We start from the raw sequence: 19,129 nt of genomic DNA, 5'->3' as shown, positions 1-19,129 counted from the left end.
CCCTACCCTGTCCACTGTCCCACCTCTCTGGTTGAGCACTGGGACAGAGGGTGGAGCCAACAATCCAGACACCTTTGGGGAACTTCCTGGAGCAGCTCTGAACACAGGAGACCTGCCTATCCACTCAGGACCACCTGTAATTTCCACCTGACTGGTCTCTGCCCCCTACCGCCAGTCCTCTACTGGAGTTCCGGGCCCCTCCCAGGAATCCACCTGCCTCTGCAGGACCACTCTGAATTCCTGCCAGCAGGATCCTTGACCCCCATCGCAGGGCTTCTGCTAAAGAGGCCTCAGCTGGAGAGTGTCAGGCTAGATCTGCCTATAGGCACAAGGAACATCCTGAGTCCCAGCCTTCAGGATCTTTGACTCCCATTGCCAATGCTCTGCTGGAGCATGATCTTTGCCAGGCCCCTGCCTGTGGAGAGACCTCCTAGAGAGGTTGGACTACCCAGAGCTACAGACATTGAACCTCTGACCCACATAAACCCACCAGGGAAGTACCATAGAGAGAGGGAGAGACCCCCACCAACACCTACTGGAAGAAGCTATGGGAAGACGACAATACAAGAAAACACCTAACAACAGAATCTACACCAACTAGACCAAAACATAACAAAGCAGATGAAGCAGAAGGGAACGACTTAAAAATTATCGTCATAAAAATGAGAGAGGCCCTCAAAGAAGATGTGAGAAGATCCCTTAAAGAAATGGAAGAAAAAACAAACAAAAAAGTGGAAGAAATGAACAAATTTCTTAAGGAAAGTAAAAGTATAGAAAGCCAAGAAAAAACAATTAAGCAGGTGAAGGAAATGGTTCAAGACTTGAAAACTGAAATAGAGAAAATAAAGGCAACACAAACCAAAGGAATGCTAGAAATAGAAAAACTGGGCAAACAATTGGGAACTACAGACGCAAGCATAACCAACAGAATTCAAGAGATGGAAGAGAGAATCTCAGGCGTGCGTGGAAGATAAACTAGAGGAAATGGAATCATTGACCAAAAAAAAAAAAAAAAAATCATAAATCCAACAAATCCTTAACACAAAACATCCAGGAAATGTGGGACACCATGAAAAGGCCAAACCTAAGAATAATAGGCATAGAGGAAGGTGAGGAAGCCCAGCTCAAATGTGCCAAAAACATATTCAACAAAAACGTTGAGGAAAACTTTCCCAATCTGAAGAAGGACATGCCCATGAAAGTACAAGAAGCATACTGAACACCAAATAGGCTGGACCAAAGAAAAAAGACCCCTTGACATATAGTAATCAAAATACCTGACATACAGAATAAAGAAAGAATATTAAGAGCAGCGAAGGAAAAAGGACAGGTAACACATAAAGGCAGACCTATCAAAATTACACCTGACTTCTCCATGGAAACCCTCAAGGCCAGAAGGTCCTGGATAGATGTTCTACAAGTACTAAGAGTCCATGGATGCCAGCCCAGGCTACTATATCCAGCAAAACTCTCAATCACTATAGATGGAGAAAACAAGATATTTAATGAAAAAGCCAGATTTTCACAGTAAGTATCTACAAATCCAGCCCTACAGCAAATTCTGGAAGGAAAACGCCAACCCAAGGAAGTTAACTATACTCACAAAGACATAGGCAATAGATAATCCCACTTCACCAGAACCCAAGGCTAAAGCAGGACAAATATATTCACAATACCACTGCCAACAACAAATCTAAAACAAACAAGCATCAACAATCAATGGTCCTTACTATTCCTCAACATTAATGGTCTTAACTCACTTACAAAAAGACACAGGCTAACAGAATAGATACGAAGACATAATCCATCCTTCTGCTGCATACAAGAAACACATCTAAGCTTCAAATATAGACAATACCTCAGGGTAAAGGGCTGGGACAAGATCTTCCAATCACATGGAACCAAGAAGCAAGCAGGTGTGACTATCCTAATATCTAACAAGTTAGACTTCAAACCAAAATTAATCAAAAGAGATGAAGACAGTCATTTGTATTAGTCGCAGGAGAAATCCATCAATAAAGAGTCTCAATTATGAACATCTATGCCCCCAATACAAAGGCACCCACATTCGTAAAAGAAAGGCTACTAAAACTCAAACTTCACATAAAACCTCACACACTTATAGTGGGAGACTTCAACACACCACTCTCACCACTAGACAGGACCACCAATCAGAAACTCAGCAAAGAAACAAAAGAACTAACAGAAGTTATGTCTCAACTAGGTTTAACAGACATCTATAGAACATTCCATCCAAACACAAAAGAATATACCTTCTTCTCTGCTCCACATGGAACCTTCTCTAAAATAAACCACATACTAGGTGGCATAACAAACCCCAACAGATACAAGAGAATTGGAATAGTCCCCTGTATCTTTTCAGACCACCATGCTTTAAAATTCAACAACAACACAAATAGCAGAAAACCTACAAACTCATGGAAACTGAACAATGTGCAATTGTACCACACCTGGGTTAAAGAAGAAATTAAGGACTTTCTAAAATTCAAAGAAAACCCGGATACAACATACCTGAACTTATGGGACACCTTGAAAGCAGTGTTATGAGGGAAGTTCATTGCACTAAGTGCCCATATGAAGAAAACAGAGGATAGTCACATAAGAGAATTAACAGCACAACTGAAAGCCTTAGAATAGAAAGAAGAAAACTCTCCCCAGAGGAGTAGACACTAGGAAATAATTTGAGGGCTGAAATCAACAAAATAGAAACCAGGAAAATAATACAAAAAAAAAAAAAAAAATCAATGCAACATAGAGTTGCTTTTTTTGAGAAATTCAACCAGATAGACAAACCTTTATCCAAACTAATGAAAAAGCAGAGAGAGAACATGCAAATTAACAAAATCAGAAATGAAAAGGAGAACTTAGCAACGGACACAGAGGAAATCCAAAAATTTTCAGGTCATACTTTGAAAACCTGTATTCCACACAAATTGAAAATTCAAAGGAAATGGAAAAATTTCTGGATAACTATCACTTACCAAAATTAAATAAAGAACAGACAAACAACTTAAATAGACCTATAACCTGCAATGAAATAGAAGCAGTCATCAAAAGTTTTCCAACCAAAAAAAGCCCAGGGCCAGATGGTTTCAGTGCAGAATTCTACCAGAAATTCAAGGAAGAGCTAATACCAATACTCCTCAAATTGTTCCACACAATAGAAACAGAAGGTTCATTGCCAAGATCTTTCTATAAGGCCACAATAACCTTGGTACCCAAGCCTCACAAAGACACAAGTAAGAAAGAAAACTACAGACCAATATCCCTGATGTACATCGATGCAAAAATACTCAATAAAATACTGGCAAACCGAATTCAAGAATACATCAGAGAAATCATCCACCATGACCAAGTAGGCTTCATCCCTGGATTGCAGGGTTTGTTTAACATACAAAAATCTATCAATGTGACCCACCATATAAACAAACTGAAAAAGAAAAACCATATGATCATCTCCTTAGATGCTAAAAAAGCCTTTGACAAAATTCAACACCCTTTCATGATAAAGGTCTCAGAGAGATCAGGGATAACAGGAACATACCTAAACATAATAAGAGCAATATAAAGCAAACCAACAGCCAACATCAAACTGAATGGAGAGAAGCTTAAGGTGTTTCCTCTAAAATCAGGATCAAGACAAAGCTGCCCTCTCTCTACATATCTCTTCAATATTGTACTTGAAGTTCTAGGTAAAGGAGATCAAGGGTATCCAATTTGAAAAGGAAGAAGTCAAACTGTCTCTATTTTCAGATGGTATGATAGTTTACATAAGCAACCCAATAAACTCTACCAGGGAGCTCCTACAGCTGATAAAAACCTTCAGCAAACTAGCAGGATATAAGATAAATCAGTAGTCCTACTATATTCAGATGACAAAGAGGCTGAGAAAATAATCAGAGAAACATCACCCTTTACAATAGCTACTAACAACATAAAGTATCTTGGGGTAATGCTTACCAAAAAAGTGAAAGACCTATATAACAGAAATTTGAGGCTCTAAAGAAAGATATTAAAGAAGATTCCAGAAAATGGAAGGATCTTCCATGTTCTTGGATAGGTAGGATAAATATAGTAAAAATGACAATCTTGCCAAAAGCAATCTACAGATTCAATGCAATCCCCATTAAAATCCCACCACAATTCTTCACTGACCTTGAAAGGATAATAACCAACTTTATATGGAAAAACAAAAGACCCAGGATATCCAAAACAACCCTGTACAATAAAAGAACTTCAGGAGGCATCACCATCCCTGACTTGAAGCTCCACTACAGAGCTATAGTTCTGAAAATAGCCTAGTATTGGCATAAAAACAGGTAGACCAATGGAATCAAATCAAAAATCCTGATATAAACCCACACACCTATGAACACCTGATTTCTGACAAAACAGCTAAAAGTATACAATGGGGGGAGGAAAGCGTCTTCAACAAATGGTGCTGGCACAATTGGATGATGGTGTATAGAAGACTGCAGATAGACCCAAGTCTCAAGTCCAAATGGATTAAGACCTCAACATCAACTCAGCCGCACTGAACCTCTTAGAAGAGAAAGTAGGAGGTATCTTGAACAAATTGGTATAGGACACTGCTTCCTGAACATAATTCCAGAAGTACAGACACTGATATCAACAATTAATAAATGGGACCTCCTCAAACTTAGACGCTTCTGTAAGGCAAAGGACACAATGGACAAGACCAAACGGCAGCTCACAGACTGGGAAAAGATTTTCACCAATCTTACATCTGACAAAGGGCTGATCTCCAAAATATACAAAGAACTCAAGAAACTAGTCAACAAAACACCAAATAACCATATTAAAAAATGGGAGACAGAACTGAAGAAAGAATTCTCAATAGAGGAAATCAAAAAGGCTGAAAGACACTTAAGAAAGTGCTCCACATTCTTAGCTATCAGGGAAATGCAAATCAAAACAACTTTGAGATACCATCTTACTCCTGCCAGAATGGCTAAAATTAGAAACACCAATGACAACTTATGCTGTAGAGGATGTGGAGAAAGGGGAACACTCCTCCACTGTTGGTGGGAGTGCAAACTCGTCCAGCCATTTTGGAGATCAGTATAGCGGTTCCTCAGGAAAACGGGAATTAGTTTACCACAGGACCCAGCAATCCCCCTCTTCGGCATATACCCAAATGATCCACATCCATGCAACAAAGACATGCACTCAATTATGTTCATAGCAGCATTATTTGTAATAGCAAGAACTTAGAAACAACCTAGATGCCCCTCAACTGAAGAATGGATAAAGAAGATGTGGCACATCTATACAATGGAATACTACTCTGCAGAAAACAATAATGGTATCTAGGGTTAGGGTTAGGGTTAGGGTTAGGGTTAGGGTTAGGGTTAGGGTTAGGGTTAGGGTATCTGTGGAAAAAAAAAAACAATGGAATCTTGAAATTCGCAGGAAAATGGATGGAACTTGAAGAAACCATCCTGAAAGAGGTAACCCAGTCACAAAAAGAGGAACATGGTATGTACTCGCTCATATATGGATTTTATACCTAGAACAAAGGATCACCAGCCTATAATTCATATCACCAGAGGAACTAGTATACAAGGTGTATTCTAAGAGATTCATATAAAGTCCCTCTCAGAAGGGGGAAGGGACAAGTCCCCCCAGAGCACATGGGAAGTGGGGGCAGTCAGTGAATGGAGAGAGAAGCAGGAGAAAGAGAAGGGAGGAAGGGGAGGTGAGGAAAGCACATGCGACTAGGAAGATTGAGTCAGGGTAGGAACAGAAGACAGGAGAGAGAGATAGATAGATAGATAGATAGATAGAGAGAGAGAGAGAGAGAGAGAGAGAGAGAGAGAGAGAGAATTTATAAAAGAGGAAGCCATTATTGGTTTGAAGAGAAAACTGAACCCAAAAAAGGTCTAGAGACCTACAAGACTGCCGCCAACTAACAATATGAACAACCGTGGAAAGGCTACCATAAATGCCCTTCCCAGATAGTGAGATCAACAACTAACTTATCCACCATCATGGAGTCCTCATCTAATACCTGTTGGAAACAGAAACAAACACCCATTAACTAAACACTGAGTTGAATTAGAATCCAGATGCAGAGGGTTCAGACTGGTTTAGACAGGTTTGATCTGATCATACCAGGTTGATCCTGTTTACCTGGTTCAGACTGGTTCAATCTGGTTCAAACCAGTGCCATCTGGCTCAAATAGGTTTAGACTGGTTCTATCCGGCTCAAACCAGTTCAGACCTGTTTAGACTGGTTCGATCCGGTTCAGATCTGTTTAATCCGGCTTGATCCAGCACTATCCGGTTCGATCTGGTTCCAATCGGTTTAGATTGTATCTGGATCATAACGGTTTGATCCTGTTCAGACCGGTTTGATCCGGCTCAAACCGGTTTAGAATGGCTCAATCCAGTTCAAACCAGCTAAGGCCGGTCTAGACTGGTTCAGACCAATTCTATCCGGTTCAGATTGGTTCTGACAGGTTTAGATTGGTTCGATCCAATTCAGACCTGTAAGACTGGTTCGATCCGGTTCTGTCCGGTTTAGACCAGGTCTATCTGGTTCAAACCAGTTCAGAGCGGTTTAGACCAGTTAGATCAGGTACAGACCTGTTTTTATCTGGCTTGATCCGGTTTAGACCGGCTCTATCCATCTTGATCTGGTTCAGACCTGTTCTATCTGGTTCAAACCGGTTTAGACCGGAACAAATTGGGTCCATCAGGCTTAGACCGGCTCAGACAGGTTCGATCCAGCTCAAACCGGTTTAGACCTGCTCTATCCGGTTCAAACCAGTTCAGGCTGGCCTAGACAGGTTCAGACCCGTCCGATCCTGCTCAAACTGGTTTAAACTGGTTCGATCCGGTTCAAACCGGTTCAGACCAGTTCTATCCGGTTTAGACCGGTTTGATCCCGTTCAGACCGTTTCAATGCAGTTCAGACATGTATAGACATGTTTTATCTGGTTCGATCCAGTTCAGAACGGTTCTATTCGGTTCAGACCGGTTCGATCTGGTTCAGACCAGTACAGACCTGTTTCATCCGGTTTAGACCGGATCAAACTGGGTCTATCCATTTCAGACTGATTTAGACAGGTTTGATCCGGTTCATACCGGGTTGATCCTGTTTAGACCGATTCGATCCGGTTCAGACTGGTTTGATCTGGCTCAAACAGGTTTAGACCTGCTCTATCTGGTTCAAACCTGTTTAGAGAGGTTTAGACAGGTTCAGACTGGTTCTATTCGGTTCAGACCAGATCAAAATGGGTCTATCCGGTTCAGCTCAAGGCTATCTCTACTGCTGCAATTTATAGCCAATTACTGGTTAGCTAAACAATTCAGGGCATTCCTTCTACTGACTTACTCATTCTGTGTATGCGTCAGTGCCCATGCCCTGGCTATGCTCAAACCCTGCTCACATCCTGCCCACGGTCCTACACAATCCTCCCCAGAGAAAATAAAATTTATCAGCTTGAAAAAAAAAGCTTTGACTTCAAAATTTAAGTCTAAGGATAAGTTACAGGGGAAAAGGATTTCTAATTTTGTTTCCACAGAAAATGAAAAGCTGAGGATTCCTTCTAGACTAATGTGGTTTGATCAAACAAGACCCCCTGAAACAGAATCCCAGGTGATCCAACATTCAAAACAGTTGGGACAAGGCAACTTTACAGATTACAGCCAGGATTTCTTCATCTCCTTCAGATCCCCTATGACAGCGCTCCCCTACCAGCAGGAAGTAGTTTGGAAAGAACGATGCCCAAATTCCCAAATATTGTTTATAAATGTTTATTGTAATTTAAATGGGCTTGGTAATAAATGGTTAATTACCACAACCACTTATTTTAAAGGTAAAAAGGGGATTATGGCATAGATATGAATACTTTGTTTTAAAGTGGATTTTCATTTATTGATATAATTTAAGGTCAATTTTGTGATGTGTATATCTCTCTTGTTTAGGTATTGTTTTTATAAGCTCATTTAAAAATGTAATGTATAATTTAATACAGATTATAGATAGTTACCTATGATAGTCAAAACTTAGAGTTAAGTTAGTTAGGTTTTCAAGATACACAGAGATGTATTTGAGGGTAGGCATTCTTTCAAAGACCTACATAATATGGCATTTAAAATGGTTTAGGGTTTTTTTTCTTAACAGTGAGGCACAACTGCTCCTGGAAACACCACCAGCATCAGAAAGGAAGATGAACCTTGAAGAAACACATTGTGGTATTTGCTTTCAATGTGGGAAGACTAGCCATTTGGGCAAGATATTGCTCTTGTCTGGACTCTTTGAATTTATGCTGTATAAACTGGACATGCAGGACCCACAAGTAAGTGACTGCTGATACAAGATGGACATTGCTACAGGGTTCTTGCTTCATAGAAGACTCTGCCAGACAGTCTGCAGAACACAGAGAAAAGTGACTGACTAACTGCCGATACAGATGGACAGTTTAAAGTTTCCTGCTTTGCTGAGGAGTCTGCTAGACACACTATGGCCTATGGGCTGAAGATGGAACATTACAGAAGAACTTCAGGTGACTGACCAGGCAGGGAGTTGTCTCTGTCATTTCTAGAGTTATATACTATCCTTCTGTGGTCTTTGAAGGGGTTGAAGACAGTTATGGTTATAGTTTTCCTTAGTTAGTATTAAAGATAAGTTACATATAGGACTTCAGACTCACAAAGATACGATAGATGATAAAATACTTTCTTTAAATCATGCTAAAAGTTAATGGACTAAATATTATTTAAAAAAAAAAGAACAAGAAATAATGGTCATCTGTTTCTTGTGTAAATGATCTCTTCCTGAATAAACATCCATCAGCCTATCGTTTCCCAGATTCTTATTTACCATGTTATAAGGTATAGAATTAATGAGAAATATAACTAGGAATTAATACAGACCTGATGCTGGTCATTTCCTCTGCCATCAAGCCTCCTTGTTTCTTCCACTGACATCGCCTCTCCAGCTGGCTCTGCTGACAAATGCACATGTGTAGTGAGATTGTGCTACCTAGAATTATTCCGTAAGGAAATGAGACATTATAATATAAAAAATACTAAATAAGGATATTTGGTAAATGGAGAATTTTGTTTATTTAGTTAAATATATACTTTAAAATATTAAAAATATTTTTATTTTATACATTTTGTCTGCACACACTGTGTGTGTATGCCTGGTACCCATAGAAGGGTGCCAGGTCCCTTGGAACTGGAATGGTTATGAGTCAGTGTGAATGCTGGGAACTGAAACTGGGCCTCTGTAAGAGCAGAAAGTGTTCTTAGCCACCGAGTCACTTCTCCAGCCCCAAAGAAAAGAAATTGAATTGCCTAAAGTTGCCATAGCTATCTAAGGAAACACTGGCTATGATAAGGCAGTGCACAGATTCTTCCACAAATTTTTGTGGCAGTTCAGAAATTACCCATACGTAATTTTGTAAAAGACTCAGAGAAAACAAGAACCAATAGTTTCTGTAGTGAAAGCCAAATGTCAAAGAGCAACAAACATCACAATGAATTAAAAGGGTAAAAACATCGAAAAGAAATGGAAATTATGGTTGGATCTTCTTTCTTTCCTCCCTCTCTCCCTCCCTCCCTCCTTCCTTTTGTCCTCCCTCCCTCCCTCCCTCCCTTCCTTTTTCCTTGTCTTCCTCTCTCTCTGTATTTCCTTGTGGTTGTCCCTCCCTACGATGTGCTTCAGGCTGTCCACGAACTCCTGCTCCTTCCGCCTCAGCCTCATAATTTCTGAAATTACAAGTGTAATTCCACCTTTGGTTGTCTTGAAATTTTAGCTGTAGCTTAGAAGATATTCACAGACATTCACCAGTATCATATTTAATGCTTTAATGCTCTCTTTCAACACAAGGCAAATTGTGATTTATTTTTCCTGAAAAATCACCTTTTCCATTTTTTTCAATTCCTGGCTCTGTTGGTCCTTCCTGTTAGAAAAAAAAAATCTTCAGAAAACACAAAAACTCACCTACATATGCACCAATGTGCAACTACCAAGACTACAGTGTTTATTGCGTTGTCCAGTGATAGGCAACAGTCCTACATCAAGCTGGAAGCAGAAGACAGACTCTGTTTTCCATTTAAGCAGAAATTACTAAAGAGGATATAAATTATCAATTATTTTTGAATTGTAAATTATTATTGATAAGGGAAACATAAGAGTCAGTTGTTATATTGAAGCCCAGGAAATGCTATAAACATAATATTTTATTTTTCAAGGTCAGAGGAGGTAAAGGCAGTTATGAAGGCTGTTTTCTGGACTCAGGCAGGGTGAACACAAGATAAGGCATGAAAACAAGGAGAAACAGGCTATGAAAATTGTGTACTTAAACTATAAAATAGTTATTGGGGATGGTGTGGATAGCCCAGGCAGAATCCCGGCCAACCACAGAAGATCTTTTTTTTTTGTTTCTTTGTAGAATATGAATTTCCTCTTTCCTATAATGGATATCTATACATAACTGGGTAAAAAAGCCACTCTTCTAGCTGTGTAGCATATTTGAACATAACGTGAAGACATGATGGAAATGGATATTTATTTTATATATCTACAGATTCACTTTTTGAAAACTTTATACATATATAAAAAATATCTTGATAATATCCACTTCCAACTCCCCCCAAATGTCCTTATCACCTCCTCCTCAAAACTTCATGTCTTTCTTATATATTTATTACTATTATTAATCATTTTTTTTGAGACAGGGTTTCTCTGTGTAGCTCTGGCTGTCTTGGAACTAGATCTGTAGACCAGGCTGGACTCTAACTCACAGAGTTTCTCTTGCCTTTGCCTCCTGAGTTTTAAACCACAGATCCAGTTAGTGTTGCCCATATGGTATGAATACAGTCATCCACTTGGGCATGGGGAACTATCTTAGTGTTTCTATTGCTTTTATGAAACACCAAGACCAAAAAGCAAATTGGAGAGGAAAAGGCTTATTAATCTTATACTTCCATCACTGTTCATCATCAAAGGAAGTCAGGCTAGGAACTTGAATAGGGCAGGAACCTGGAGGCAGGAGCTGATGCAGAGGCCATGGAGGGTGCTGCTTACTGACTTGCTCCCCATGGCTTGCTCAGCCTGCTTTCTTATAGAACTCAGGACCACCAGCCTAGGGATAGCACCACACGCAATAGGCAGGGTGCTCCCCATCAATCACTAATTAAGAAAGTGCCTTACAGCTGGATCTTACAGAGGCATTTTTCTCAATTGAGGTTCCCTTCTTTCAGATACCTCTAGTTTGGATGTCAAGTTGAAATAAGATGAGCCAGCACAGAAACCTACCAGTGACCATAATTGATAATACCTCCTCAGCTAGGGGTAGAGTTTTAGTAGTCCCTTTTCCCTCCTTGTTGGAATTTTTAATTGGCTTAGACTTGGAGAGGTCACGTGCAGGTAATCACAGGTGCATGGTTCTCGTGTGCAACCACATCATATCCTGAGGAAAACATTCCAATTTTCCTTGTCTTCTGAAGGCTCTTACTTTCTTTCCCCTTTTCTGAAATGTTTACTGAACATTGTTGGGTGCAGTGTTTGCCCCATAAGTGGGGCGTGAAAATGTGGGGAGAATATGAAGACAATGGTGAGTGTCCAGATTGGTGATGTCAGGGCTGACAGAATCAAGGTTTTTCCTGCTTCAGTGCTCAGTGTTTGAGTTCTACCTCCCTGTTGTCATATACTAGAGAAATCATACACACACGCACGCACACACACACACACACACACACACACACACACACGTATTTGTCATATTCTAGGGATGGGGGAGGTGGATGGCAGAAAAGATTAAAAAAGGAAAAGACAGGGAAGAGTCAGGAGAGGGTTGAAGCCAACACCTTTATTTGGAACTTAGCATACTTAGGGCACCCATAGGCTTAGGAACAAATCAGAATAATATGCTAAGTTTGGGGTTTGAAGATCTGACTCAGGAAAAGCTTACTTGTTTAGGAAGATGAACACTTTTATAAGTATCTGAACTGTAAAAATGAATCATGTAATCCACAGTTGATGTTTTCATTTAAAAGGGGGAATAGGCTCAACATTTTAGTTATATATTCCCACATTTACTTCAAGTTTAAAAAAAGCTCAAATTTTGTTAATGTATCAGACTCTTTCTGTGATAATTGCTAGCCAGCATTTTAAACTAAGAAAAAAATTGCATTCTTCCATTACAACCAACCCTACAGACTGCAAGAATACTTTCTCTAAAAGTAAGTTTTGAAGAGTTAGCTTTTAGGCAAGGCTGGGTGACATACCCATTATTCCAGCCTTCAGGAAGTGTAAGGAGTACGGTTTTCCACCCGCTGCCTGGTTTTGTCCTGCCTACCTAACTTTCCTATTGGCCAACAGTGCTTTATTCATTAACCAGTATGAGAAACATATACAGAATGACATCTCCCATCATCTCCTCTTTTCTGTCTAAGTAAAAAAGAAGGGTTATAACCTTAACATAGCAAAATATATAACATAACAGTTATCCAATAAGAATCACAGTTAACAATATTTAGTCCATTAACATTTAGTAAGATTTAAGAAAATATTTTATCATCTATTTTATCTTGTGAGTCTAAAGTCCTATATGTACCTTATCATTGAATCCTAACTAAGGAAAACTATAACCATAACTATCTGTCTTCAACTCCATCAAAGACCACAGAAGGATAGTATATAAACTCTAGAAATGACAGAGACAACTCACTGTCTGGTCACCCGAAGGTCTTTTGTAATCTTTCATCTTTAGCCCATAGGCCATAGTGTGTCTGGCAGACTTCAGCAAAGCAGGAAAGTTTAAACTGTCCTCTTGTATTGGCAGATGATGGGAGATGTCATTCTGTATATGTTTCTCATACTGGTTAATGAATAAAGCACTGTTGGCCAATAGGAAAGGAAGATAGGAGGGACTAGGAGATGAGGAAAAAAGAGGAAGTAGTAAGGAGAGCCAAGATGGAGAGTCTGGAAAAGGAAAAACCACCAGCTGCCTCTCCCTGGTAAGACCAGGTGGAAATACATAAAAATGGGCTAATAATTAAGACAGAACTAGCGGATAAGAAACAAGTAACAAGGCCAACAGAATTATATCAAATACAGTGTCTCTGTGTTAATTGGGGCTGGTGCGGTGGTGGGACCAGACCGGGCGGCGGGCGGAAAAACTGTACACCTTACAAGGAAGCTTATGAGCAAGGCTCCCTCCCTACTGGGACTTGCCCAGCATGTGCAAAGTGCTGGGTCCCCTGAACTAACAAAGTGAACATTCTGTACAGTTTAAATACCTTTTGTTCATACAACTTTGCTCATATTTGGAGTGTTGTTTTAAGTGTGTGTGTGTGTGTGTGTGTGTGTGTGTGTGTGTGAGAGAGAGAGAGAGAGAGAGAGAGAGAGAAAGAGAAAGAGAGGAAGAGAGAGAGGAAGAGAGAGAGGAAGAAGAGGTCATGAATTCAAAAGTGAGTAGTGGGTCATAGGTGGAGATGGGGGAGAGATGGATAGATATGATGTAATATAGTGTGCTCATGCTCGCAATTTTTAAAAAATTAAATAAGAGAGAATACTATGTGGATCAAGGGTATATGTAAGTGTAGACTGTTGCTTGGCACATGTGAGGGTCTGGATTTTTATCTACTACATTAAAAATATGGTTGTTTATATTATTATATATCTCACTATGTAGCTCTGGCTGGCTTAGAACTTATTATATAGAGTAGTTGGCCTCAAAGTCACAGAAATGGGCTTGTTTCTGCCTCCCAAGTGCTGAGATTAAAGCTGTGGGCCACCACACCCCAGCCAGTTGTTTATATTATTTCATAGCCAGAAATTATAATTAATGGAAATATTATATTAAATCCTTCCTGAAACCTAAGTAAGACCAAACCAGACAGTATTCTAACACTGATATGGGAAGGGCTCATAGAGCTCTACTCCTAGCTGAGGAGCTATGGCAGTCAGTCAGTGGCTGCTGAGGGGCAGATGGTCAGTTTTCTTCAAAGATAGGCCCCTGGGAGGGTTTGTATGTGCCTAAAGACTCTTCTGTGTGCATATGGGCAACACTAACTGGACTTGGTGGGCTACATATATTTAAAAATGAAGAAAAGCACGTGATTTTGAGAGAGGCATGGGGGCTGGAAGGAGTTGAGGGAGAGCCAGGGGATCAAAATGCCTTGTATGCCTGAGTGAAATAGAGAACATAGAGAAAAAGAAGTTGAGGGCACACCAAACACTGAGTCAGAAAACATGAGGAAGAAGAGTAAAGGGTTAACTATTCATGGGCTGGGGAGATGGCTCAGTGGGTCAGTGTGTCAGACAAGCATGAAGTTCTGAGTTTGGATGCCCAGAATCCATATAAACTGGATCAGTTGTGTCCATAGGTATCCCCAGCACTCCTACAGAGTGAGGGAGGTAGAGACAGGAAAGCCTCCCGCAACCTGTGAGACTCCACTTCAAACAAGGTGAAGGGGAAGACTGGCAGTAGCTGTTGTCTGACCTCCCAAAGCCACGCCCACACACCCACACATGTAGATACATTCAAAGACAAAAGACAAAAAAACAAAACAAAAAACCAAAATAAATGAATAAATAAAGACCAAAACCCAAACAAAAAATCCCCAGAAATTCATAGCTGGGTGCTGGAGACACACACCCTAACCCCAGCACTCAGGAGGCAGAGACAGGCAGATCTCTGAGTCAGAGGCCAGCCTGGTCTACAGAGGGATCTCTGCCTCAAAAACCCAATGAAAAAAATAGTTAAGTATTTATGCTAATAAGGCAGCTGTGAGTCATGCAGGAGAAAACGGACATTTTCATACTTGTAGTGTAGAGTTCCTGCCTTAACTCCACTGTTTCTATTGTAGTTTCATCTGGACTTTTGACTTCAGTCTGAACATTTGTCTTCCCCTACTCAGTACATTGCTTATATGCCCAGGATTTTAAAGTAGATTCTTCCCTTTCATCTTCCTCAGCTCTGAAGCATTGGAGCTTTTATCTACCTAACTCACTACTTCCTTGATGGCTTGTCCAGGAATTGTTCATCCAACTCTCAGTCCCATAACATAGAGTGTTATACTTGTTTTCTATCATGTTCTTTTGACTTTTTATTTTATTTTTTCATTCCAGGCTCCATGTTATCATTGAGTACACTGGAGAAAAAAATATTCCTGAAGAAAACGTAAGAAAATAATTCTTTCACGTTTTGAGAGAGGATCTTGCTATATTGGTTGGCGGCTTATTCTTCCCTTTGTAGCCTGGCTGACCTCGAACTCATGTCAATCCTTCTGCCTCAGCCTCCTGCACTCCCACATCATGTGGGGAATTACTTTTAGGGTACCTTACTTTTGGGTCAGATGATGAACTGGGAAGCAGAGAGTCACTCTGGATGCTGGCTGTTCTTCTTTTTAACTCGCTGTTCCCACTCTCCTCCTCAATTATCAAGGCACTTACAAAATAAGAAATAAGGAAGAAGACAGGCTTCAGAATCTAGGAACTCAAGTTCAAATCTCCTTTCTGTCACTTACCAGGAGCAGATGAATCACTTCCATATTTGTGAGTTTCAGGTTTTCTATCAAAACAACATTTTGGTTAAGGTATTAAAAACAGGTCAAGGGCTGGCAAAGTGCCTGCTGCCAAGCTTGACAATGTCAGTTTGATTCCTAGAATTCATATGGTGGAAGGAAACAAAGAAGTTGTCCTCTGGCCTCTATTTGGATACCATGGAACGTGCAGACATTTAACCCAAATAGATAAATAGATAAATAAGTAAATAGATAATAAATATTATAAAAAATAGGTTGAAGTACCAGGACATATTTTGTTTAAGTTTCCTTAAAATCCTTAAATTCTATGGGCTTTTCCTTCTGTCTACAGACAAGTAGGAATACTGGCAAAAGAGAAAAATAAAATATTAGAAAGTGTAGCAGGCTTTCTTTTGGGCCACCAACCAGCTTCTTATAACCTAAGTTAACCTGTTTCTCTTCATCTATGTTTTGCCTTAGGGATTTTTACCTTTCTTTCATTCTGTATGTCCTACTCCACGTCCCTCTGGCCTAGTTGATTGGCCCCAGATGTCTCCCCTTTTTTCTCCCTCATTCTCTCCTCCCCCAAGCCTAGATTCCTCCTCCTACTTATTCTCTCTGCCTGCCAGCCCTGCTTACCCATCTATTGCCTAGCTATTGGCCGTTTAACTTTTTATTAGACCAATCAAAGAAACACTTCTTCACATTGTTAAGCAAATGCAGCATAAATAAATGTAACACATCTTTACATAGTTACAGCAATACTTCACAACATAAATAAATGTAACACATCTTTACATAGTTAAAGTAATATTCCACAATAAGAAAGTCAAAGAAGAACTGAATGAAATAAAAATAATCAAGACAAGACTAGTCATTGAGGGCAAAAGGCATTTTATAAAAGAGGGGAACACTTCAGGGAATGAGGCATGGGAGATGGCCTAAGGAAAACCACACTGGGGAAGCAGTAGGTAGAAAAATAAACCCATTAAACTCATGCTTAATATAATTACTTAAACACTGCACTTAAGAGTTTTTTCTTAAAATCTTATTTTCTATTAAAACAATTCCATTCCAAACTTGCCTGATCTTGTTTACATAAAACCAATGGATTCATGGCCACAGCTGAGTAAGATCTGCCCTAAAATTTTTCATGGTTGAAAACAGAGTATTAGGGCTTTAGCAGGAGTGAGAAGGGGATAAGAGGTGGTGGTGAAGTAGCTAAAACACCTTGTATATTTATATGGAATTGTCAAAGAGAAAAATAAAGATTTCCCAAAAACCAAGGCAATGAAGGCTTTGAAACCACTGCACTTGTCAAAAACTGGAATGCCTTCTTAGAGTGGGCTGCTCAGGAAAATTCCAAACCAGGCACTTCATGACCAAATTTTGTAGTTTGAACTGAACAGATATGGACATGTATCTCTGGTCCAGCATGATATAGCCCCCATCATTCTTTGTAAAGGGACAAGAGAAGGCACAGGGAAGCCAGCCAGGCTACAGTCAGATCTGGGTCACCTATATGTCATGAAATATGTATGTATATGAATATGTATATGTATTCATATGTATATGAAATCACAAGCCAATTACTCAGCCTTTATGTATGATAGTTATATAATTGGTATGAAATAGATTTCAACCACACAGGCACTTTTCAAAGCTCTTGTTGTAACAATCAGAACAATTTTAAACATCTAACAGTATGTGCATTCCAGAGTAAAGCATTCAAAACATTACTTTCTTTTCTGTTCTCTATCAGTTATCTTTAAAAACATATAAAATCCTACCTTCTGGAAGAGTCATCCTCAGAATTTTCCTCCACTATTAAAGACAAAAGTAGAATGCATTTACAATCTTCAAGAGGATAGTGAAAACATTAGAAGTGTAAGACTCTTATTAGAAATATTCCCTTGAGACTGGACCTGAAGAGTATTCTAAAATAAAAACAAATTCTACTACTTATAGGCCATGAATGCACTAAGAACTGTCTTGCTTCCTCTTTTGTACTTAGAAAAGAAAAATGTCATTTGTGAAACTTTAATTACTTAAAGTAACCTGCAATGCGTAATGACCATGATACCAACAGTGGTCTAGTTAGCAGAATCCCTTCCATAAACCAACACTGTCCAACAAATAGTGTGCTCTTTATGAACTAAGGACGTAGGGACACTCCAAAGAGACTGCACTTATTTCATTAGGATACAGTACAGCTGCTCCAAATTTTCAGACAAAACTGTTCATTTAGGATGAAAACCTACCACAAAGCTGTTAGGCTTATGGGTACCTGTACTTTACAGCATGTCAAGACACAGGAATAGACCAGGCACAAAGACTCAGGGAAAGACTTTCTAGTTGCCATGGTGACTACCTCATGAAAGATAGTTAAAATTCCAGTCAGGAAACATGAGGAGCTCCTGAGGCCCCAGCCCTGGCTGAGGAGCTGTTGCAGTTGACTTTTGTTTGGGGAGGGAGAGTCACTTTTCTTTGAAGATGTGCCCACTGGTAGGTTGCTCATGCCCCAGTAACTGACCCCACAGCAAAGTGCATGTTGGCAGCACTAATTGGACAAGGTGGATTAATTTAAAACAACAACAGCAAACATAAAAGGCCTGAAGTTTATAGGAAAAATGTGTTTTGGGGGTGAGGCTGAAAGAAAATAGCCCCCATAGGCTCATAGGCAATGGCACTTTTAGAAGGCATTGTCTTTGTTGGAGTAGGTGTGCCAAGGCATCGTTGGAAGAAATATGTCTTAGTCCCTTTCTGCTGCCTGTGGATCCAGATGTAGAACTCTCAGCTCCTTCTCCAGCACCATGTCTGCCAGCTCTGATTAAATGTTTTCCTTTATAAGAATTGCTGTGGTCTTAGTGTCTCTTTACAACAACAGAAACCCTAACTAAGACAGAAGTTGGTATTAGGAATGGGGTATTACTGTGATAGGCCAGACCATGTTTTTGTTTGGAGGAATGTGAACTTTGGAAATTTGGATTACAAAAAGCAGTTGAATGCTTTAAGTAGGGTTTAATGGGCCATATAAGTAGAAGCATGGAAGGTAGCAGTGCTGAGGGTGATTTGAACAGTGGGGGCCTGGCTCAAGAGGTTTCCGCAGAGGAGAAAAATGTTTGTATGTGGCCTTGAGACTGTTCTTGTGATATTTTGGGTAAGAATATGGCTACTTTTTGCGCTTGTCTGAAAAGTCTGTCTAATTAATTGTGTTTGCAGAGAAGTCAAAATAGCCTAGTGTGGACTGTGTTGTGTGGTCATTAGTGTTTACTGTTTGAAGATCTATAATGAAAAGGAGCAAGTTGAGCAAGGAGAGTGGTGACTTCAGGGCAAGGCCCCACCCAGCTAAGCTTCTAGCTTGTGAAAGGAATTAAAGAAAAGGGCTGGGTGTGGTGGTGCATTCTGGAGGCAGAGTTCATGAACTTGTACTTCAACTTTGGACCTAAAACTGGTCTAAAAATACAAAAGTAGGAGCTAAGGAAATGTTTCATTGGTAGAGCTTTGGTGAGGCTTTGGGTTCAATCCATAGCACCCCCAAATAATTGTTTTCATCACTATTTTCCACTTTATTCAATACCTCATGATTATCAATAGG

General features: G+C 39.8%; 1 protein-coding gene across 1 annotated transcript in view; it reads right to left on the bottom strand.

Moving 5' to 3' along the window:
• Nucleotides 1-19,129, bottom strand: part of LOC127227640 (ankyrin repeat domain-containing protein 26-like) — an 86,865-nt gene that overhangs the window by 56,014 nt on the left and 11,722 nt on the right. The window contains exons 7-8 of the mRNA XM_051192002.1: nt 17,322-17,355; nt 9,920-9,959 (exon numbers count right to left, since the gene is read on the bottom strand). Of these exons, the coding sequence (XP_051047959.1) occupies nt 9,920-9,959; nt 17,322-17,355 (74 nt within the window). The remainder of the gene's footprint in view (nt 1-9,919; nt 9,960-17,321; nt 17,356-19,129) is intronic.

Source organism: Phodopus roborovskii, unplaced genomic scaffold (genome assembly GCF_943737965.1).
Source record: "Phodopus roborovskii unplaced genomic scaffold, PHOROB, whole genome shotgun sequence".
Lineage (NCBI taxonomy): Eukaryota > Metazoa > Chordata > Mammalia > Rodentia > Cricetidae > Phodopus > Phodopus roborovskii.
Note: the sequence above shows the minus strand (reverse complement) of the source record. Positions and strands in the feature narration are given on the sequence as shown.